Source organism: Eretmochelys imbricata, chromosome 16 (genome assembly GCF_965152235.1).
Source record: "Eretmochelys imbricata isolate rEreImb1 chromosome 16, rEreImb1.hap1, whole genome shotgun sequence".
In the NCBI taxonomy this organism is placed as follows: Eukaryota; Metazoa; Chordata; order Testudines; family Cheloniidae; genus Eretmochelys; species Eretmochelys imbricata.
This window is the reverse complement of record NC_135587.1, coordinates 17,339,234-17,364,527: the sequence shown is the minus strand read 5'-3', so window position 1 is coordinate 17,364,527 and position 25,294 is coordinate 17,339,234. Positions and strand designations below refer to the sequence as shown.

Sequence of the window (25,294 nt, the reverse complement as noted above, 5' to 3'; positions counted from 1 at the left end):
CTTATTAAAAAAGAAGCCGCTCTTTAACTCATTAGAATTTGAGGAGGCCTCAATTACAAATCCTGTTGCTGTCCTGTGCCAGCTGACTCAGGCTCACAGGGTTTGGGCTGCAGGGCTGTTTAACTGCAGTGTAGATATCTGAGCTTTGGCTGCAGCGCAGGCTCTAGGACCCTGTGAGGTGGGAAGGTGCCAGAGCTCGGGCTGCAGCCCAAGCCGTAATGTCTACATTGCAATTAAACAGCCCCGCAGCCCAAACACTGCAAGCCCAAGTCAGCTGGCACAGGCCAGCCGCGGGTGCCTAACTGCCGTGTAGACATACCCATTGATGCAGTGCTTTTATTTATTTAAATGATGTTAATAGGTTCTGGGAAGTTTAGGCCTTAATGCTGATTGTGGTAATTTCAAATTTAACTTTAAACAGATTTTTTTTAAGGAAAGGTATTTAAATTTTATAAAGTCTGATATTTAAAATGTCATTTTTTAATCCATCCTCTGACCTTTCCTATCAGATTGTGGATTGCAAGCGTTGATGTGTATTCAGTTTTCACCTTTTCTAAGTGTAATATAGAGGTTTCAAGTGGTGTTTGGGAGAATACTTAATAGGCAACATTTATCTTAATGTACATTCACTATTTCATAAACTGGGACAGCTTCCTATATCTGGAATATGATGACATGGTGAGCTATAATAGCACAGTAAAATAATTGCTTCTTTTTAATGCAAACCACTCTGGTGTTGTATTCTAAAGAGACTAGTTATGATTTGGATCTGTCCTTAAAAAACAAAGAAAAACCTAACTTTTCTAGTATAGATATAAGATTTAGCATTATTTCAACTTTCCTTACATAGTAAAATACAGAACATGTCAATGTTGGTGTGAGCCTGGCTTTATATATGCCAGACAAGTAGCATAATACTTCTAAACATTCATTTTTTATTCAATTTTAATTATCACCTGAAACTCCAAAATCTGTTGCCACAGCTTTTTATTTAAATCTGCAATAATTTGCATTGTTGTGTCCAAGGCTATGATGTGTATTGATTGCGGATCTGTTAAGGAGAAACTCCATGTTTCTTAATTAGCATATGGTTAGCAATGACCTCTTTTTTCACACACAAGTGACAGCTGAATTTGCTTTTTGCAGAGTCTGGAGTAACTGGATTCAAGTCACACAGACATATGCTTACAATAGAAACATATCAGATGTAGGAAAGTTTAAAGTGACAGTGATACATATCATTGATATGTATACTATTTATCTTGGAGCTTTGTCATGCATTTCTCCTCTTTCACCATTTTAAGGAAGATGTTCCTTGCTTTCACTGATTCTGACTCCACTATCAATTTCATTTGCATGGATAAAAACCATTAGTTTCCCTCTTCCCCCTTGTAACAGGAAGGATGGAGCAGTTTTTTACGTTAAAATGTTACAGTAGTTCCCTTCTTTACTTGTAATAAGAGGGTCGAGTTCACCAATTGCATGAGCAGGTACAACTCCACTGACTTACTGATGATGCCCAGCAGTGAATTTGGGTTAACTGCAAGATAGCAATCAAAGCTTAAATGTCCCCAGTGAAAAGACTCCTTTGGGTTTTTTAAACAAATAAGACTAAAAAGAATAATTTAAAACATAGTTCAAAAGCAAAATCTCAAAATTGCTTATCCTCCTTAAACAGTTCAAATAATTCCACGAGAGAAATAGTTTTTAGATGCAGAAATGTTTTACTTTCACTTTTGTGGTGGTTAGTTAATATTCTGAAAACTCTTTTCAAAGCCTAAGTGAGTGCTAACATGAAAACATGTCCACGTATACCTTCTTCCATTTGTAGCTCAGCAAGTCATGCTGTTTATAGATGCATTCGGCAGCAACCCACTAGCACCCCATCTGATCCTGTCCTTAAAGAGCCAGAGAGCATGCCCTGTATTTTTCTGCTTTGAAAAGGGTTTGTTAACTTTTTCAGAATACAAAGATTTTATGGTGGGTTTTTATTATTCCAGTGGCACAGTTCACACCACTAGAGTTAAGCTTTTCTATAAACCCTTGTTGTCAGTGGCTTATAACTTTGATATAAAAAATCCCTCCAGGCTGTTACTTAGTAATAATGGTCTCAGACTTCTGTTTCAAACTTTTTTGAGTTGTGGTACATATAAAAAGATATTTGAATTAGTTTTAAAACACTAATTTTTTTAAAAATCAAAAATAAATTTGCTCAACCATTGCAAAAATAAAAACAGTCAACATGGGGGTATGAGAACTCTGAAAAACTTTTTTAAAGCAACTTGATGGTTACAAAAGTGATTTTTTTAAAAAATATTTCAGTTCATTTTTACAAATATACTTTAAAGTTATTAGTACACAAAATAGTCTAAATGATATTGTATTTTGAACGTATATGTATATTTTTAACGTTCATGTTATGGTTCTAAACTTTGACTTTACTCATGAGCAGTAACTATTTTCATGAGTATTTTTAATATGTGTTTGCATTCATCTTTATAACGATAGTACTTGTGCATCATTATTTCAGTGTGGAGTTAGGTTGCAATATTATCTTTATTATCAATAATTATTACTTAATTCACCATAAGTGTGCATAGTGCATTACAGACAAAAAGTACAAGTTCCTTCCTGAGGTGTTTATAATTTAAATTCCATGAAGTACAAAAGGTTTGCTTTCTGAAATAGTGTATGTAGGTGGGGTGCTATAAAATCTTTGGGACCAACACTTCGGAATAGCTATATTAATCTGGCATTGTAAAGCCACGAATGAATTATGTAGGTCTTCTCAAACAAGAGGCAATATAAACTTTATGGCACCTCATGCTCCCACATGTTGTCACATATTCAATATAATTTTGCCAGAGTGAAGTGATTTTTTGAAAAAAATCACTTATTCTCATCTAGTTTAGAATTATTTCTTTATTGCTCCTCTCTCTGCTTTCACATTGGGTTGCCTTGTTTACCACAATATATTAAATGTGTGTGACTCTTTGAAGTATGTTAGTTACTAAGGAAACACAGCTGTCATTGGTATGAATGGAGTTCAATGAGATCACATTGCTAGAATTTCAGTGCTGAACTTCTGTTTCCTATTGCATTCTACCATATTATTCAAAGGTTGCATTTGTGAGCATTTTGTGTGCATTTCGTATTGCTTCAAAGTGATCTTCCAGTTTGCTGCTCTTCTCGCATTTAGCTTTGCTGGTGTGTGTCAGAGATGGTTGAATGGAATGTAAAAAACTTATAGCGTGCACCCAACTCTGACTGATGAGTTGGAAGGATGATATCTGAATTAGTGATTATTACAAATGTAATACAAAGTCAGTTTATATAATGTCATGGAACAATCCTTGACCAGTAACTGATGGCAAGTGGTATGACAGAAAAGTGCTTAAAAAGTATTTTGGGAGCACAGCCTTAGAAATGCTTGAAAATTCTAGAGGAGTTTTGCCGTGAAGGTATGGAGGGAGTCTACTGATTTCAGGTGCTCTGTAGTAGGAGGAATTCTCTCACCTTTGGAAATGCAGTAGCTAATTAGGAAGAGGGGAGGGAATCAGCCATCCACCTCTTCTTCCTTTCCTCACCATTCCTTGCACTCATTGGCTGGAATAAAACTTCTGGCTTGTTACCTATTGGATGGTTTGTCAAAATGGATTTTGAAAACTGTACCACAATCTGTTTGTGATTATTTTCATTGGTGCATATGTGGCATAAATAGACTTCTAAAATTTTGGGGTTTTTTTGTTTTGTTTGGTAGGTATGTTGATGATGTGATCAGCCGCATTGATAGGATGTTCCCTGAAATGTCTATCCATTTATCCAGGCCAAATGGAACCTCTGCAATGCTTCTGGTAAGTTCCACCATTTGGTTTTGAGGTAATCCAGTGGGGGTTGAATGCTTAAAGGACTAATTTGCTGTTCTTAAAATGAATATTGCTAAAGACTCAAGTACATTTCAGAGTAGTAGTGTCCTGAGGCGGTACAATAATGTAGTTCATTTCTTCCTCTTGGTAAGGAAGATGGGAAAATATATTTGACTTAGTCCGAAAGCAAAAAGTACTGATCCAGTCCTGGAAGTCATATTGGCAGAGTTCAGAATCAGGAGGACTTTGTGGGAATCAGCCCATGGACATTGCAAAATGTGATTCCCAAGACCGCTCTGCATTTCTGATGGAGAGTTGCAGGAAAGATTATTAATTGAACAGGAAAAGCATTAAATGAGTTTGAAGGGAAAATACATGTCTTTAATTTTTGCACTGATAAAAAGTTTGATAAATAACATCAGAATGACTGAGAGTCATTTGACAGTAAAAAGATTTTGCCGTCTTGACTATGATCCTGATCCTGCAGCATTGAAGTAAAGGAATGTTGCCATTGAGTGCAGTGGGAGCAGGATCAAGTCTTGTTGCTGATTCTTAATTGGAGAAGCAAATATTCTTAGTATTAAGATCTTCCTATTATCCATATTCTCCTACTTTGATTTAGTGAAGGGATTAATCTTTTAATTTAGAGGGCTTTTTGTTTTGAAAAGAAAAGTAAATGGTCAAAAATAGCTCCTCTCTCTAAAGGGATTAATGTGCTACTTTAACATCCAAACTATTAGATATGATTGTGGAAGACTGAGTCTACCCAGCCTCAAACACGTTAACCGTGCCTTCAGCAGCATTATGAGGGAGGGCGAGTTTAATGGGGTAAAAAAATCCCAGTGAAATAAGTTTGTCAAATTATTTCTGGGTCATTGAGTTTCTGTTCCATGATCTAGTCAGGAATTTGGCATCGGAGTGAATGAGCAGTAAAGACTGGATTATCGATAAACAGGTCTGAGATATTAGAGTTTCTTCTGTTTGAGTGAGCAAGCTTTTATTCCACAAGGACCTATCAGCCACATCAATTTTCACATGCAGCTGCTGCGTTAACGTCAAGACGAGAGCATTTAAAATTTTTAGGGTAGAAGATTAACCTGTTGAAGGGTGTTGAGCAGTGGCTGTATGACACTTTTAATGTAGTTAGCTATTTTTGTGCTATCAAAGTGAGTGATAGAAGTCCCATTTTTTGGCACATTTAAAATAAAACAAAAAAATATATACTATGGGTGGGAGAGGAAGTGGATGGGACCTATTCAATCTTTTTCATCTAACTTCTCATTCCATTTCCTTTTATGATTAATTTTTCATTGTCACATACACAACTATGGAAAGATTGGATATAACAGCTGTGTGGGTAGGTATGGATGTATATGTAGTTTAAAACACTGTCATAAAAGGGTCCAGAAACTAGGGTAATTTCTACAAGGGTATCCAACATTAGCACTTTGATACTGTGCTGATGGTCTTGTACATGTTAGATAACAAATATCCACGTGGAAAGTGGTCTCAAGGAGACAGAATATGGGACCAGAAAAAGGTTAACCTGTTCACGTTACAGAACACCTTTCTTGGTTTACTTAGTGCTTCCTGGCTCATTATTCAAAGTATTTAATCTTCTATATTTATAGTGAATATTAAAATGAATCTAAAATCAGAATCTTTGACAAAATGTAGCAATACACTGGCCTTCAATTTCAAATGTTGGGTCATTTAATCCAATTTTACACTGATGATTTCATCTGTATTTCTCAACAGGGGAAAGGAAAGACTTGCACAAGATGTGCTGATTTATAATTATAATATCCTGGTGGTCATTCTAACCTTCTTTTTTGGTCACTTTGTTGGAAACTTCAGTTAATCAGATGTAGAAAAGAATTCAAGCTTTCATTTAATGTCCAGTCTGAGACAAAGCTAAACCAAACTGTAAACATGTTTGACAGGTTTCACAGTAGCAGCCGTGTTAGTCTGTATTTGCAAAAAGAAAAGGAGTACTAGTGGCACCTGAGAGACTAACCAATTTATTTGGGCATAAGCTTTTGTGAGCTATAGCTCACTTCATCGGATGCATCGATGAAGTGAACTATAGCTCACAAAAGCTTATGCTCAAATAAATTGGTTAGTCTCTCAGGTGCCACTAGTACTCCTTTTCTTTTTGTAAACATATTTGTGACTCACTGTTAGTTGCCATCTAGAATCTGGGCTGTTTCTGTAGCATTTGTAGACTTTAGAACCCTCAGTATGGGAAAATTCCCTGTACATTCCTTAAAAGGATGAGTTCGTTTATCCATAAGTCTAGCTGTGTTGATATTTAGTTTCAGGTAATCAACTAACATCCCATTATTAATTTTCTTTGAACAGACAAAAAATTTTAAGAGATTAACTGAGTCAGAAGTTAAACAGCTGGTTTCATAGGCATTAAAACATGTCAGTTTGATTAATCAAATGGAACCACATAATATCTAAGGAGCCATAAAATGGTAGTCCTCATGATGCTTTTAAAGTCGCTCTTAGGTTTATTTATTTATAGCATTTTCTGTATGAGAACATATTTGTTGCCATTTTCACTTTGAACCCAACTTTGCTGGATTCAGAGCAGCTCCTACTAAAGGCTGAGTGCCCTCAAATTATTTTATTTTAGTGGGAGTTGAGGACACTCAACACTGTTTAGGACCAAGTCCCAAGCATACAATGTGATTTGGCCACATTGACAGAGTACAAGTAAGGAATAAAGTTGTTGGAAGAGACTCTTTTTTTGCAATAAGTAATAACATGTTGGATTGCACGATTAACTTGCCCTCTGTGTACCACCACTAAATCAAGGACATGATTACTGGTACCAGATACTTGCACAGATACTTGCAGTGTACTGAACCAGTGATATTCACCTTTCGGTTGGTATTCACATAATCCACAATCAGAGATCATGAAACTTTGTTGTTTGTTGTATACGGTCATGTAATGATCATTTTTCTTTTCAGGCAGCTATTCCTTCTATTTCCCATCTGTGTCAGGCTATGTTGCCAATATGGCATCTTCCATTTGTCCCTCACTGCCATAACAGCTTTTGCTGGTTTCAGCCACAATCGGTCAGTGAAAGGGGCTCTGTGATGGGCAGTGAGACTGGTACCTGTGCCACTAGAGAAAAGTGAGTCTTCCCTAATACTTGTGACTTGTCGATATCTGAGTGAGAGTCCCAAGTAAGACCAGTTTAGAGTTTCTGCACAACGGCACTTTTTCTCTGCCACAACGCTTCCTGGTTCATTCCCTTACTTCAAATAGTGATTCAAAAGACATGTATTATTTTAATTTAAAAAATTTGTATCAACAATCTGTTTACCAAGTAGTCTTTATTAAATAACTATATAATCTCATTGATGCAACCTTTGTCCATCCCTTCCCTACTGTTTTGTCCCCCTTCAGTTTTGCATTATGTCTGAAATTATAGTGTAAGTTCTCTGAGGCAGGGGACGTGTCTTGCTTTTGTACTGCAAGGCATCCAGCATGCTCTAAAATAATTCAGCTGACCAAGAAAAGTATATACTTACTAATAAAGGTATTGGCATGAGGAACAAGTATATTAAGAAGGCCCAAATTGTTGTGACCTTGAGGGCCCATATTTTCAAACATTGGGCTGGATTGTGCCCTCTCCCTTTGTGAGTGGAAGAGACCAAAATGGTAGGTCAGTGCAGGGGAAGTTATGGAAGGGATCTGCTGGGTCAAAAACATGGCCTCCCTCAATGTTAAATTAACCCTTCACACTGTGTAACTCTCATTGTGGGGCTTCGGGATATGTATTTGGAATCCTGCTTCTAGGGAGCTGGAAGAGGGCACATGCAGAGGCCAAGAGTAGTCCATTTGTTTGGGGAACCAACCTCCCGTTTGTTCTATGTGTAATGGGGATGTAACTTTGATGTTCTATCCCAAAAAATCAAAGGCAAGACAATTCCACAAGGAGAACTTCATAATTTCCAGCCCCACCACCACCCCCTTCCCCCGGAAATTCTCACTCAGAGGATGATCTTGCCCTTCGTTTTAAAACATTTTCATTTTCAGACTTAGCAATGCATGTTCTGTTTCCATGACCTTTTTGAGTGTCTAGTTTGAAGTTTCGAAGTTTAGCTGTTCTTAGTTATCTTTATGGGGGAAGTGGTAAAAATATGCTTGCTATACCTTTTATAACTTCAAAAGGATGAAGGAGTTTGTTCAAACTTTCCAAAACAAATCACCTCTGGGAAGAGACCTTACACTGAAAATGTTAGCCCAAAAGATTATTGTTCGAGAAAGTTTTGAGAATTTAGAAATTGTTTTGCAACTTTAACAATAGCAGTTGTGACTACTGTAATCCACAATTCCTTCAGTGTCCCAAAAGTAGTAGTTCTCACTGGAAAGACACCATCTGGCAAACAAAAGTAGACCTGCAGGCTTGCTTTCAAGTGGTAGTAACCTTCTTGCGAAGCTCGTCCATCAGTTAGCAGTATACATCTTTCAACACAAGTCGCAACCAGTAAGCAAGAAGATACTAACCTATTCCTAGAAGCATAAATGTTGATTCTGAAAGATTCCTACATGCAATCCTATGTGGCTGTTGCTTCTTCCAGACAACTGAGTCTTTTTGTGTTTCAGATTTATACACAGCAATTGTACCTCATTAGCTTGGATTTAGGCTGCATAGACCAAACACATAAATCATTGACATCTTTCAGAGCTGTGTGAAATCCTCAGCTGATTTTAAAAGCTGTTTATCATGGTATTTCAGTGTGCAGTTTAATCCCAATCTACACTATTGATTTTTCAATTAATTTTTTACTTGTAGCTATGCATGAAAGAAGACAAACATTCACTTTAGATCAGCTTCAATAAAAGTGCTATGCAAAATTAATTTGCTATGGCAGTGGAGTGAACAGAGGACTCTTTTAAGGTTTTTCTTTGACTTTGTTGCTCAACTTCCATTAGCTTGCAATATTTAAATTGGGATGATAAACAGATAAACTTTTCCTAATATGTTAAGAATACATGAATTGTCTTAGACTTTTTGTTGTTTCTTTGATTATTTAACCTGTTAGATTCCACACAACATTCTTTGTAAAACAGGTGTGTTTCTTGTGAGATCAACTATCTTCTTTGTTACTTTGTGGTGATCACTGCCCGGGGGAAAGTATTCATCTCCCTAAATTAAGAGTTTTGAAAAATTTTTAGAACATGGACCCTATCTTAATAAACATACTGAGATTGATTCTCAATTATGATGTTCCTGTGCTTGAACTGTAAGCCACCCTAGCGCTCCCTGTATCCTGGGCTGTGAAGGGACCAAACCAGTCCTCAGTGTGAATTAGAGCACATTCAGAGATCATATCAAGCATACTTCCTTGTGATGGCAGCAGTCGTGCCAAAATGGGAAATCATTTGTGACCCTTGCAGTGTGAGAGCCCTAAGTCACTTTTAACCATTTTGCAGCCTGCCTTTTAATAATCAGAAGAAGACCTTCAATTTTGAATGAAAAGTACTCATGCTTGACTTAAATCCCTTTTTATGACTGTAGTGAACCACTTAGTGTGAAGCAGGTAGACATTTTTATGTACTCTCTCACCTGGGCTTCCATAATGTCAAGATTACATGCAAAGTCACTTTTAACAAGATTGACAGTCAGCAGTTTTCTCCAGAAAGCGGCTGTACGTTCAGAGTCAGATCCTTAGCTGGTGTAAATCGATGTTGCTCCAATAAAAGTAAATGGATCATACCCTAAAACTTTAATAAATTGTGAAATGCACAATGTATTTCAAAATAATTAGAGCTTTCTCCCCTGTTGGCTTTCATATTACTGGGGTGATCAAAACTGGTACACTTTATTTGTAATAGGTAAAATACAGATTAAGAAGACAGGATTTTGTTTCTTTGCAGTGGAACTCTCCTGATTTTGGCAGACCCACAGAATATCATTTGTCCTTTCGTTCTTTCCAAACTAACAGTTTTCTCAAGTTTTACTATGATTATAAGGCTAGGAAAAGAGAATACCAATATTAGAAACAGTAGAATTGCCAGTGCAAATGTCATCTTTGGTTTTAAGGTAGAGTGTCTCTAAAAATTCAACTATCGCAAGTGCCCTGTGTCTATAATGACTTTTCACAGTATGGTTCTTTTTCAACCATCTTGTGACCATTATCAAAATTCAAAACCTTGTGGTGTGATATTTTAATGATAATGCCAATATATATAAGGTAGCATATTTATTCAAACATCAAAAAGGGCTTTACAAATTAATGTAAGCATTATCTCCATTTTACAGATGAGGCACGGGAAAGTTCTGATTTATCCAAAGTCACACAGCAATTCAGGAATAGAACCAAGTTCTTCTGTTTTCAGTCACTAGACCATTCTGCCTCTCTCTGTCACCAGGACTGACTGCCTTCTAACGTTGTAAAGGCATATAAAAGGAACAGTAGAGCAGATATAAACACTGGGAAAATATGCTTTAAAAAACACTGGAAGAGTTTTATTTTTTTGAGCTGTTTCTAACACACAATGATTTAAATAACTGAATTCTAATTTTGGAAAATACTTTCTGCCAAAACAAAGCTCGTTTCAGAAATAGCATGTTCTTCTGATATTTTTTTATCAAGCAATCTTTTTGATGATAAATTCATTGTATACATTTATACTGCTAGCTAGATTTTTACCTACTTCTTCCCTCATCTACTTTTCATGCCCTAAAAGGAGAGAGATTTTTGACATAGTTTCCATTCATTCTCATTAAAATCAGATAATTTGCATTTTAACTTTTAAATCTTGTTCCAGGCATTTTAAGCAGACTGATTGTATGGAATTGGGTCGTATTAATTGCAAATGGGCTAGACATCTGTTCACTAAGATGGAAGACTTTTTTGGCTCAGTTTTTGTTTTTCTATATATTGTAGCCACAGTGCTTTAATTAAAATTACCACCATTTTCTATTGGAAACCCAGTTTTTGAGGTTTATAATTTGACCATGAAAAAAGATATCAAATTGAATCTTGTTCTATCAGATCTTATCCTGAGAGCAGTTAAACATTTTTTTTATATATTTCATTATCCAGTGATTTAGAATCAGTCATCTATGCTTGAACAATGTAATGTTTACTTTAAAAAAATCCCTATTTCCCCCAGTGCTAATCAGTATAAGGCCTCATCCTTAAAATCCTGCTTGTTGTTCTTGATTTCCTCAGCATTTGTAGTATTCCCTCCTCTATTTTTCTAAAGCAAAATTAGCAAATTTTAAAAGTGACCATTGTTAATATCTCCTCTCTGTATTTACAATGAACTTTTTATTGTGCATAAGCAAGATGGGAACAATCAACCAAATGTAAGAGAATCTTTAATAGGGTACTGATTAGTTGTGAGGTTTTTAATATTTTGGAGACTTGCCAGTTTCCAGTATTTATCTGGGACACTGAGTTACAGCTTCTTTTGCCAGAGTCAGAACTAGGAGAACCAATCTCAAACCCTTGTCCCTGCATCAAACCCCACCTCCTTTCACCATCACAGTCTGACCTGCCTCCCTGTGCTGCTAGTACATGACTGTCTCCTCAGGTCAGGGACAAGCAGTGTGGAGGGCAGGTCACCTTATGGGTTGTAGATAGGAAAGAACTTCTATGGAACCAGCATAATCTATGAGCAGCAGAGCCCTGGAGTGTGTGTGTGCGTGTTACTCTCTACCTGCTTTTGGTGGGTGGGAGTTAGTAAGGTGAGGAGGCGAAGGAAAGAAGAAGGAGCAGGGAGAGGTGGAGAGAAGCTGGAGATGAGTTTATTCAGCTTCTATTCCTCTGTATAGGTGAATATGCATCCAATTCCAGAGTGTCAGCGATCCATTTTGACGCTCTAGTAGAGCAGCTTATTTGTTGACGGAAGTCAGACATCCTTCCCATCCCATCCCAGTAATATTACTGTGGTATTAAAATTTAGAATGAGGAAAGTGAAACTTAAGAAACTATGTCTTCAGTAGCAAATTAATCTTCATTGGACTGGGATAATTATACCATAAATGTGACTGGCCCACGGGCAAAACCTGTCTTCTAACCTTTTAGCAATATTGTTTGCCAGTTTGGTCTCCTTATTAACAGAATATGCCTTGTTACTGAGGGAAAAGATCACCAACTGATCCTTAATATGGGAAAATCATTTAAAGACCTTAATTTGTGTTGACTTTTTAACGTGCACTATTGCAATTAAGTTAGATTAATGAAAGGTAAATTCCAGCCTCTACATTTAAAAAAAAAATTCTTGTAAAGAACCTAATTAGCATGTTGGTTTATTTAGCTTCTAATGGCTTAATTGCATCCTATCGTGCTATTTACAAATAGGCATCATTAAAGAATAATGATTGTGTGAAGGGAATTGCAGCATTCATACCAGCCTCAGATGAGAGAGAGGGAAAAATGGGAGGGAAAAAATAGCTAATAGAAAGTCTGGTGCTTTTCTAATGCTTATATTTTCAATACACGTACAAATATGATTCGTGGCTGTTCTGCTGCTTATCAAGATACAAGAGTAAAAAGACCAGTTCTGACTATTTTGCAAGGAGCAGGTGGGCTGGCCTTTTGCTGGTGAACGTGCACAGCTTCATTATGCTTTTAATTTGTTGATGCATCACTGTCTCCTAAGGTGAATGAAAACACACCCGGGCGCGCACTCTCTCGCTCACACACATTCCTAGTGACATTAGGTATGCAAGTGAACTGAAAATAATATTTTTTTCTGTTTAGCTCTGCATTGCAGAGCATCTGCATTTCAAATCAGCAGAGGATTCCCTGGAATTCTGAGAGGCAATCTGGAGTTGAGGGAATTTTCCTGCATAGTACTGGAACTTGGTGCCTTCAGCAACCTCTCTCCTAATATCAAAATATAAAATAAATCTAACAGAGGATGTCTATAATAGTATTTAATTAGTGCCTATAAGAGCCAATTAGTTTGTCATAATTTTCAGTACAGTACCAAAGTTACAAAGAGGAGATTTAAAGATATTTTCTCCAGACAGAATTTTGGCCATTTTAAGCAAAATTTTGACCCTGCTACTACCAGTTTGGAGAGGGAAAGACTGTTTTTGCTTCCTTTTCTATCAGTAAGTTAATTAAAGTGAGCATTTTATAGGAGTCTAAGAATCACAAAATCAAATGTTCAGATTACCTCTCTGAAGTGTCCCTCGTTTTTGGCTTAAAATGTTCATCTGCACTGTTCGTCATCTGTTCTATTAGTGTTAGACAAAATATTTTTAAATCTAGGATTTTACAAAGGGATTTTTATTTTATCCCTATTTTTGTCAGTAAAGTTGTATATTTCAGTACATTGTCTCTCCTTATCCTGGAGCTTCCCATTTTAGGAAACAGCATTATGAATATCTCAACTGTCAGATTGAGCACACAGTGGTTAAAACCAAGTTAGAACAGCATTGTTAGTAATCACAGAACCAAAACAGGTGCTACATGAGTGTTTAACTTGCAGCTGTTCCATTTTCTGTTCACAGAACTGTGGGGCATATTTTTCCATTCATATTAATTGAATTTTAAAGTGACCTTGTACATGTATTGATTTGAATTAAAATTTTTACATCAAGGGCGAGTTGGCACATATCCTACAGGCGAAATATTAAAAAGCCAAGTGCTGTCTAACAGGGTATCGACAGAAGAAGTTGAAGTTTAATGGGAAAAGTTTGCTTTAGAAGGGAAAAAATGTTGCCCACTTTAATTAAATTGAAAAGTAGCAGATCTCTACATTGATAGTAGCGCCCTATGATTATCATGTGTGCAGGTCGGGGGTGGGGGGGTACATTGAGTGTTCATTTAAAAAGGACTGGCAAGTGGGACTTGACTTCCAAAAGAAGAGATCTGCACTGCTGGAGCTCAGAGTAGTAATATGGACTCTGTTCCACACTGAAAGGAGTTATGGGGAGCTCTTGCGGCTTCCAAATCTCACAGCATTCCCCACTTAGGTGACAGACTGTTGTACAGCCATTGCTGAGTGGAGTATTACTGGCCTCATTCTTTCAGTGACATTACAGAAATTACTATTAATCATTCTTTACCACAGTGACCTTTCCAAAATTTCTGCCTCTAGTTCTGTTCCATTCCCTAATCCTTTTGACAGGAGCCACAACCCCTTCAGTTTGGGGATTACTCAAGTCCTAGAATAAATTAATTGCTGAAACCCCCACTCCCTCTTGTTCAGTCATAAAAACTACTGGAACTCCGCTGTCAAGAAAACATGGGTATAAAATAGGAAACTTAATATTCCAACACCTGGCAGCTGTGAAGAACCCAGATTGATAATTTTTTAAAACATAAGAGTGAAAGTTGCAATGTACTTAAGTGCTAAAATTTAGAACGTTTAGCACATATTTCAATAACAGGTTCTTTCCTTTATTTGTTAGATTCATGTGTATACATAAGTCATTTATAAAAGAGGGCAGGTGGCCTGGCAGTAAAGCTACGTTAGACTGGGTAAAAGACACAGGATAGATTTTAGGACTTTGTCTTCTATGCCCGAGGATGGAGCATTAACTTGCCCAGTTCTTTACACACTCAAGTTTTTCTCCCCATCTCAGTCTCCATTCCAAGAAATTTAAGCCGCATCATGTACAGGCTTTAAAATCAGCCTCATCCAACTCTTTGACCTGAGAGCAATTCCTGTCCTAGGCCTGAGGAAACTGAACAAATACATATGCCTGCTCAGATTCAGGATGGTAACAGTTGACTCTATCAGTCCATCTCTTCAGGTTCAAGACTGGTTCATGACTGAACACGTAATTCTACGTAGCCATCCACCTAGCCCACAGGATGCACCTGAGATTTGCATTGGGGTCCAATCACCATCAGTCCAAAGTACTTCCCTGTGGACTCTCCACAGCATCAAGGATCTTCATAAAATGCCTAGCAGTCATGGTACCCATCTGAGAAGAAAGCATTCACTTCTGCCTGTACCTGGATGATTGTCTGATGAAGACAAAGTTTGGCAGGAGATGGCAGCAAGCTTGGAATATGCCCTCTTCCTGTTCATCCAGCTAGGTGTCCTGGTGAACAATAAAAAAAAATCATCTCTTATCCTGTCACAGCTGTGTACAGGCCTCCTCGAGCCACTTTACCCTGTTTACAGGGGCCAGTGTGAGGATGAGAATCTCACACCAAGCATTGAGAATTACTAAAAGTGGTACAGTGATAACTAGGAGCCATGAGTTGAAATTAAGAAAAGAAAAATTCATAGAATAGAATCATAAAATATCAGGGTTGGAAGGGACCTCAGGTGGTCATCTAGTCCAACCCCCTGCTCAGAGCAGGACTAATTCCCCATACTTGCCCCAGATCCCTAAATGGCCCCCTCAAGGATTGAACTCAGAACCCTGGGTTTAGCAGACCAATGCTCAAACCACTGAGCTATCCTTCCACCCTAAGTGATACTTGCATAGAATATCAGGCATGGAAGGGACCTCAGGAGGTCATCTAGTCCAACCCCCTGCTCAAAGCAGGACCAATCCCCAATCTTTGTCCCAGATCACTAAATGGCCCCTGCAAGGATTGAACTCACAACCATGGGTTTAGCAGGCCAATGCTCAAACCACTGAGCTGTCCTTCCCCCCCAAGAAAGGGGCTTTGAACCCGCAGCCTCCTACACACTGGGCACACACCACACCCCCCAGACTACAGCGGGCTAAGGCAAAAAATCAGAAAAACTACGAAGAATGAGATTTATTAGAATGTGGAATAGTCTGTCAAGGTTAGCAGTGGAAGCACCATCACTCTGGTGCATTTTAATCTAAACTGCACAAAGTACTGGAGAACATACAGTAGAAAATAGTCCTCTACTGGCTGGGAGATGGATTTAAGTAATCTAACAGATATTTTCTCACTTTTATGATTTTCCATTGAGGAAAAACTATGTAATGCTGTCTGTATAACTAATCACAAAGACAGAAATCCTTGTTGGACACACATCCTGTTAACAACCTTAAAACTCAAACTAATCTTTGAAAAGTAAATTGATATTACATTAAAATGCTTTCTTAATTATTGTATTTTGTCAGTAATTAAGGCTTATTTCTTTTCTTATACTCCACAGGATCCTACAGAGGTCCTTTGACGCTAGTTTTACTTTTTATATGTTGTGACGGGGCAAGGCCAGATGGCTATAGAAAAGTAGTGGGAGATAGATCTATTAGCTCCAGGCTAAACAAATCCCTGGTACCAGGTTAAGTGAAATGGAAGCTGTTCCAGGTCAGTTAAGACACCTGAGGCCAATTAAGAACTTTCCAGAAGGCAGGGAGAAGGCTAGGTTGATTGGGACACCTGAAGCCCATGAGGGGCTGGCTGAAACTAGTAAAAAGCCTCCCAACTTGTCGGGGGGGGGGGGGGTGCATGTCAGGAGCTGTGGAAGGAAGTTGCGCTGTTGGAGAGGCTGAGTAGTACACACCATATCAGGCACAAGGAAGGAGGCCCTGAGGTAAGGGTGAAGTGAAGCTTGAGGAAGTAAGGGCTGCTGTGGAGAAAGTAGCCCAGGGAATTGTACATGTCATGTTTCTAAAAGGTCAGCTACCATAGCTGATACTATTAAGGTCCCTGGGCTGGAGCCCGGAGTAGAGGGTGGGCCCGGACTCCCCTCCCCCCCCCCCCCCACCTTTGCCCCCTGATTAATCACTGAGACTGGGAGACCACAGAGACTTGCAAAGAGTTATCCTTGCAAGGAAGGATAACTTCTCCTCACCTCCCTTGCTGGGGTTATGATGAAAATGGCTCAGTAGACTGTGACCGTCGTCTCTAGAGAAAGAAGGGTTACATGGAGGGTCACAGTGAGCCTCTGAGGCTAGCGAAATCCGCCAGGAAACGTGGGACCCAGGGAGGCAAGGACAGAGCTTTGTCACAATGTTTACTCTTGACAGAATAAATTAAAAATAGAAGGGTAAATATCCCCTTAAAACTATTGAAATTGAAACCTTTTTTTATTCTTGTAGCTGTAATCTGCCCCCTACCCCTTTTATTTTTTTCCCAAAGGGGCATCACGCTAGCCTTCTTTTATTTCATTTTTTTATTAAGTCGAAGTTACAATGAAATGTTAACTTACTACATGGTACATTACTTATGCAGGATCAGGTTAATAGTCAAAGAATCTGGCTAAATATTCTGGCTTGCTGGTTGGGAAGTCCTCCTCTGAGTATGATAAAAAGGGTGACCCAATTTCTAACTAGGTGTCCTTTTTTGGGTGCTTATCATGTTTGTGTACTTGATATATGTGACCCGAAGAGCCCTAATGCCCACTAGCACAGGTACTCTGTCTCTCCTGAGACCGACCCAACTAACTCGCTTCACCCAATCTCTTGTCATGATATTTATCCAAAAGGTAAGTGTGTAAGGTATCATCTAAAAGCTACCACCGCTCTGGTTGTTAATATCACTGTAAAATGCATATGCTAATGTTGTATGTGAAGTTATGAATTCTCTCTGTGTGATGTTACTAGGACATGTTTTAAGACAAGACAGCCTAGTCTAGGTAAAGGTGATAAACAGATCTGTCCTAGACAAAGAGAAGTGAGTTTACCTCAATTTACATATTAGCAGTAAACAAAGCCATCAAGCTAAACGAGGGGGTTATCCTGCTCCTGAACTCGACAGAGAATTAACGTGGGTCCTGTGCCCCAGGGAGACTGAATCTCCCGGAGGCCTTCCTGACTTGTAAGACAAAAACAACCCCTTTGGGGATATAAGGAACAGAGAGATACTCCATCTTTATCCTTCACCTTAGGAGACAAAGAAACAAAGCAATTTGATCTGTGTGATGGGTCCTGGGCAGGCCAACCAGTAAAAGCAGGAAAGGAGACCGTGGGCGAGAGAAACCATTTTGAACAAAGACTGCATCTTGGTTGATTAAGTTTTGGACTTCTATCTGTGTGTTTTCACTTTTATTTGCTTGTAGATATTTTTGCCTTTATCTCTTTTACTTGATATCACTTAATCTGTGTACTTTTGCTATTAACTTGCTTTGATTATAAATCAGCATTGTTGTGTAAGTTCCGTAAAGTATACTTCTGTAAAGCTAACAGCTTGGAAGTGTTTTACTGTGTCCATAAAGGCAGTGAACCTCTCACTTTCTCTGTGAGGATCCAAGAGAGGGACTGGTCCCTGCAGTAGGACGATTTGGAGACAAATTTGAGGCTGGAAGGGTACTAAGATCAGCCTACAAGGAATAACCAGGTTGCGCAAAGCCAGAGGATGGCTTGTGCGCTGCTGACAGTAGGGAAGCCATTTGTCAGGTTATAAACAAGTCTTTTTGTTATAAACCAAAACCAGTTTTAAACCAGTTCTTTGTCCCCCATGTGGTAATGAGACAAACCCAGACATGGTTTTATCTGGTACTGGGCAAGGGAAGCCATAAAGTAGAGCATGCCGCTCCACCCCCGACAGCATAACCTCTCACACATGGTGTGTGCAAGATCATGCCAGCAGGAGTGGGGGTCGTGGTGGTGCGCTCTTCATTATGGCACCCCACATACAGTATGACCTTGCACACATGGTGCATGCAGTGTCACGTGGAGGGGGATGGGCATGCCAGCAGGGGCAAGACCGTGCGATTTCACACGTACCAGAATGTGTGACATTCCAGGAATGTGAGAGTGGCCACAAGACACCCAGAGTTTCAAGGCAGACAGTGATTAAACCCATTACTGATCTGGGTGAACCCCAAAATGTCAAAGCTTGAAAGTTTTTCCAGTACATGTTTTACAAGGCTACAATTGCATAGGAGAAGTCACATTGCATGTAATATGCAATACAAAGTCTTGCTGCTAAAAACATCCCCTCCTTTTACATTTTTGTTAAAGTGAAAATGTTGTGCTTTAAACCCTGAACATGCATTTCAGGGGTAGCATTAGAAAAGTCTGATGATTCTTTTTAAATGTATTTGTTATGCATGCAGTTATGTTGGGGAGCGTAAAATATATTGAAACAGTCACATTTGCTCAGTATTTTTGACATATTGGGTTTTGTTAATTTAAGGAAGAGAGAGTTGTTTGGCAGTGTCATATCTGTACAGGTGAATTTCATGATCTAAAAAATTTTCTGACACAAATGGTCTACACTATTTACTTAATTCTGTATTTTATCATCTGCCTCTCTTCCTCACACATGCACACAGTATTTTTGATCTTTATTTTCATCTTCCTGTAAAATTTTGCAAACTGAAATTCCCACAAATGTAAGCCATTAACTCCATGACCTTGTGAACGCAGACTTCACCCAGCTCTCTTTCAGCTTTGTTTTTGTCCTTGTCTTGTTATTGACAGGTTACCTTAGGAAAAGTGCTAAAAGTGATAGTGGTGATGCGAAGTCTCTTCATTGACCGGACAATCGTAAAAGGATATAATGAGGATGTCCACACTGAAGATGGCAAGGTAGGGTTTCCTCATTTCTAGCAGGGCTAAACTTCGTATTTACCCCGATACCCTGGTTTTTGAGAAACTACAAAAAAGAAGCCTCATCCCACGTATGTTTGCGAACAAGAAACCATCACAAGAGGCTCGGCTGATGTTTTGCAAAGCTTTTCAGCTTTAAATTTAGCACACTTCACTCAGATTCTTCATACCCAAACGTCTGATTTTTCTCTAAGCCCTGGTGCCCTTGCTTGAATTTCTAATTTATCACCTTACACCACAGTTGCCTCATTAATAGTGTCTACTGAGGAAACATTTTTTCAATGTACCAGCACATCAATAGCCCAGGGTTCACATTTCTCGTCTCTGAGAGCCACTGGGAAATCTTGGGCTAGTTTTATACTCAAGTTGATAAACTCTGTTATGAAAATCGTTGGTAGCCCTCAATAAGTTGCTTGTTGGTAATAGTACATCTCGAACAGCAGCTATTAAAGAAAGTGTAACCTGTATTTCCTTGAGTGACTTGCTTTATGAAAAATTCAACCTGCTTGAACCTCTACTTTCTTTTGATGGCACGCACTCCATATGGCTCTCTGTATAGCATCAGAAGATGTTAATGGGACCTGACAGCCTTCATCTTAGTTTTATTTTCTCTTTCAGAGTGGAATAAGCTCTCTTGCTGAGACACCCAACACAACTCACCCTTGCCAGTAACAAGTACTGAGCACCTCTGTCATTCACATTCTCTCAGGAGCTTTCTCCCCTTATTATGAATCCCATTAAAATACAAAGTTCTTTATAGCTAGATGAGCATGTGGCACCCATAGGCCATGTTATAATGAGAGATTTTTTCCATTCAAAAGAGGAACCTGTGTTTTAGCACACAGCAGCATGTTATGTACTGACCCTTAAGTTCAGTGGCTGAGTTTGAACCTCTCTTCCACAGAAGAGGTTAAGAGCTCTCTGTTAAAGGGAACTACAATTCTGTTTTCCAGGTAAGAAATTCTCCCTTATGGAGTGGGGAGAATAGAAATTGCTTGAGAGCCCACTGGTTTTAAATCTGCACGCTTAGTAATGCAGATTAGGTACACCCTCACTTATCCGTCAGATACACCCTGGAGCAGGAGATATTCTGGATATTAGTGAATAAAAGGAGACTCTTAAAAACCATAAAACCTCTGGTTTTGCATGCAAGTAAAACGATAACCCTACTCCTCTTAAAAAGCATTGATAATTTGATGAGAGGAGTGTACCATTTCAGCTTCACTTCCAGTCTTTGCCAACACTTGCAGTGAGACTGTATGAACTTGTGTCGCTCACTCGTCAGCTCACTATTCCACTAGGCTAGTCTAGGACTTTACTAGTCCCAAACCTGAAGGCCCAGATTATTTGCAGGTATAAGCAGGCATAACTCCTTTGTGTTTGACGGAGTTGTGTCCACTTAAACCAGCAGCAATTTTGACTTAAAAATGTTGAGTGGATAAATATGTAGCTTGCTAGTTTGCCCAACTGGAATGCATATTGACAAGCAGTGGGCTACCTGTTTTTCCCTAATTAAATATGTTGGTAATTGGAGAGGAAGAGTAGGGCTGAACTCTTGCAGTAATGCTCTTTACTTTCTGTGTCTGCTGGGAAGGCGTGATTATAGTAAATTCCATTTCCTTTTCCCTTGTGACAGACGCTGTGGAAAAGCATTTTAGAGCGGTTGCCTACTGCAACTCCAGCTCTTCTACTCCCAGAACCAAAAAAGAAGAGACAGAGGAATAGAAAGGAAATGGAGAGAATTGTGGAGAGATTTCAGACATCATCTTTGAGAGAGAGAGAGAGAGTCAATACTTAGGATTGCAAAAGGAGTTAGGAACAAATTTTCCTTATGAGCCGGTTATTTCATAGGTGTCCATTTCATGATGTCTTGCTTGTTTCTTGGAAGCATCTGGTACTCATCACTATGAGCGAGAAAATTCCTGACTAAATGGACCAATGGTTTCATCTACTGTGGCAATTCCTATGTTTCTGTCTTTATCATAAACCAAATAGGAAATAGAAGTTAGAACAATAGTAGTAGTTACATTGTGCTTTGTGTTTAAATTGCTGTACAAACATCATTCACTTAATTTTCCCGATATTCCAGTGCGGCGGGTCCAATAACAGTTTAAGGTGAAATGTGCACAGGAAGTGGTTTGGAGGAAAGGATGGGGAGAGTTTGGACAAAAGAGGCAGCAGAATTAAGAGGAGCCCCCTTACTGGAGAGTTCCAAGACATAAATAGGAGGCCAAAACTGGAGGATTAAGTGTGAAGATAGGGCCAGGAGATGATTTGAGGTTAGAGTGGAAGGTGGATCTGAAGAGAGACATGAAGGCAAATGTATGTGGGTCAGGGGCATGAATAAGTTTTATGTGGTTTTGATCTTGGAGAGGAAGAATGTTACACTAAATGCTGAGGCGTTTGGTATGAGAGTAGGGTAGATATTGATACTTCTAAGGATCAGAGTTTAGGATTTATAGATGCAGTGAGTTTGGTGGATTCTCTTGGACGCTGTTGAGCCACACAGGATTGGCATAGTTAGGAACAATTGGCAGTTGCAGAAAAAAATTTAGAGTAGAATAGCCAGGTTATTACATGTCATTATGGAAGTACATTGGCAGAGCTGAGTAAGGAAGCTGCCAAATAGCTCGCTTCTACTCTATCTGAGTGCAGCAAATGCAATTAGTCAATCATTTTTACTCTTATGAGAAAAAAATAACACTGTATTCAAAATGAAGAGGAAAAAATAAATCTAGCAGGCGGTCTTAACCTAACATGGGGAGAAATTGGACAATGTTTGTTTTGTGGTTTTTTATTTATTTATTTTAAGATTTCTGCATACTGGCAAAGAAATAAGGACCAGTCATTTTCTGAAAAAGTCTGGTTGTATTTGAATTAGGAATAAGTTCCTACTTAACTTGCAATATTGTGGAAATTGCGGATTCCACAATATTAAGCTTCCACCTAAACTTTGACAGCGGGAGTCCTGCCATGAGTGGGGCTGACAGTGGGAGTCCCCACTCTCAGTCCCAGGCTGCCGAAAACAGAAAGTCGCAGAAAAGTAATAATGGACTTTATTACCTCAAATAATAAGATCCGTTGTTACTTTTCTGCAATTTTCCATGGCTTGTCCACAACTCAGCTGCAATTATTATTTTTTTTTTTTTAACAATCTCACTATTCAAGTAGGGCCCTAATTATGAAGCATTCAAAAGACCTGCCGAACTTGCTTTTGCCAGATTGCAAACGATACCCCGCACGCCTTTTTGTTGGATTTTTTTGAAAAACAATAGGTGAGACCTGGCAGCTCTTTCCATACAATAGATGCTGTATTCTGATGGTTGTGCAGTCTCCTCTGCTTTATTGCTGGCCCAGTACATTCCACCACATGCTGATGCATTTTAATTAGTCTGTAGTTGTAGAGGTGGCATTGTGCCTCCCCTAATTTCAAACCTTGACATACTCATAGTGCACTGCAATCCAGACATGGAAAGTAATTATTAGTAAGGCTAAGATTTTGTTGTGGTTATTTTTAGTAAAAGTCACAGACAGGTCACAGGCAATAAAGAAAAATTCACAGAAGCCCATGACCCGTCACTGACTTTTTCTAAAAATACTCATGATAAAATGGGAAGGGGCTGTGCAGGTGTGGGGTGGCTGGGAGCTCTAGGGCCCCCACCATCCGTGGGGGTTCAGAGCTCCAGGGTCCCCTGCCCCACTGTGGTGCCTGGTGGGGAGTTACGGGAGGGTCCCCCTGCCCTGCCACGGTGCCTGGCAGGGAGCTGCGGGGAGTCCTCCTGCCCCACTGTGGCAGCTCAGAGATTGGGGGCCTGCTGCCTCTGGCAGCAGGGGTATCTCACAGCTTCCTGCTGCTGCAGGAGGCGATGGGACCCTGCAGCTCCCAGCTGCCGGGGCTGAAGTCATGGAGGTCTTTGGAAGTCACAGATTCCGTGACTTCTGCAACCTCCGTGACAAAACCGTGACCTTAATTATTAGTAATGTCATCCAGATTCCTGAAAAAATAAATCCATGCAGCTCATCCTTAAGGGCAGGCTTTCATGAACAGAGCCATTAGTATCCTAATTCTGCTAATAGAAATAAAATTGCATTAAGATTTGTTTAGAGAGACAAGGTGGGTGAGGTAATATCATTTATTGGAACAACTTCTGTTGGTAAGAGAGACAAGCTTTTGAACTACACAGAGCTCTTCTTCAGGTTTGTTTGGCATGCTGACAGGCTGCTTTTCTGTAAATACAGAGATGGGGAAGAACCATGACATGGCATATTTGGCGCGGGTATTTAACATTACTGTGCAGACAAATTCCTAATTCTGCATTAGTTAGACTTACTTAAAGAAACATAAGTGTCTCAGTTGAATTATCATGTTAAGGAACTTGGGCTATGTTAATGCTAAGGCTTCATTAATTACCCCATATCAATAAAAAAAAAGGGCAGCTTTTAGCCTCCTAGCGTAAGAGAGGAAAAGAAATAGTAGTATCAAAGGAAAGCTTCAAAGACAGCCAGAACTGTCTCTTGGGTAATTTCTGATCCCTGCATTCTTTCCACTTCAAAGCTGGATGTGTGTGTGTTTGGGTGGAAGGGGGGGTTGAATCCGATTCCGCTAATAAGTGTTGGCACCAACCGTGTTTGATATTAGATGCAGGGAACATTTTGATTTGTTATCGCCTTTGAAATCGTTCAGACGACCTTCAGAAAATGGTCTCTTGTTACTTATACTAGGGACGGGTGGGGAGAGTGGGGCACTGGGAAAAAAAAGCCCCAGTTTAATTCAGATGCAGAGGATGCCCCGAAATTGTGCTTTCAGCAGTTTTTTAGATACAAATGTGTATCTTGATTGAAAGTGAAAAGTTGACGAATAATAGATCTGTAACAATGCATTCTTTAGTACGCCTACCTTATTCCTCTTTTTTCATGGAGAAAAGTGGACGGTCATTTAAGATACCTGCATGTGTGTTGGGGTTTTTTTAAACTTGGATAACATCAGGTCTATAAGACATTTATTACTTTTGCTGTTTTCGGTATTCATGCCAAATAATGAACATTCTGAACCTGTTAAATGCATCCAAATGCAGCATCTAAAATAGAAATTTTTAAAAATTTTGAATTAAACTGGAGAGGATCATATATTTGGCTCGGAGAATGATCATCACTGGAGATTGAAACTGAATAACAAATATGCTTTCCAATTATAACACAAGCTTTGCCATCAATCAGGTCAACCAACCAACATTCAGTTAGATGAAAATATCTAGAAAACAAACTCTAAATTAATTTTCTGTGTGTCTTAAATTGTAGTTAGCTTTACAAGCATGTGTATTTGTTACTAAAATGTAAGACTGCCTTTCCCTATTCCTGTGTTGCCTCTCACCAGTTATACAAAAGGGAACTGCTAATGTCATCTTTCTCAGACACGTTCCCCACTAAATCCTGCCATTAGCACTCCCCTACCACCACCAAATCAAGTTAGTTTCACATCCTGACCTTGAACATCCTTTTTGACTCTCTATCTCTGTCTCTTCATTCTTGTATGTCATCATGTCACCCACTGCTCTGTCAGTAATGCTAGCCTTGACTGCCTAGTTGTCCAGTTCTCCTGCAACTGACTCCATGCCAACTCTCAAGCATGAAACATACTTCTTGAACTGATCCATAAGGTCACTCTACCTTCTCCTCCCTCCAAATCCCTCCACAAGACCCACTTCTGCTTTGATATCTACGAGAAGTAGGCTAGTTAACCATGTCTAGGTCTGGGGCCAAAAAGTCCAAACAGTACTCTTAAATGATTGGGAACTATTCACTTAGATACATTGCTAATCTCTGTAACCATGTGAACTTATTAATATTGCTCTCAACTGCTCTTCCTTTCACCATCTCAATCCCCTTCTCTTTTGTCACACTTGGGATATGTCTACACTGCAATCACAGGATGTGATTACAGCTCATGTGGATATAGCTGAGCTACCTTTAATCTAGCTAACTCGGGTACCTGCTTAGTGAAGCT

At 39.1% G+C, this 25,294-nt stretch overlaps 1 protein-coding gene across 1 annotated transcript in view; it reads left to right on the top strand.

The window, feature by feature from the left end:
• The window catches only part of MED27 (mediator complex subunit 27), a 177,057-nt gene that overhangs the window by 127,610 nt on the left and 24,153 nt on the right, over positions 1-25,294 (top strand). The window contains exons 4-5 of the mRNA XM_077836178.1: positions 3,761-3,854; positions 19,162-19,269. Coding sequence (XP_077692304.1) covers positions 3,761-3,854; positions 19,162-19,269 — 202 coding nt within the window. The remainder of the gene's footprint in view (positions 1-3,760; positions 3,855-19,161; positions 19,270-25,294) is intronic.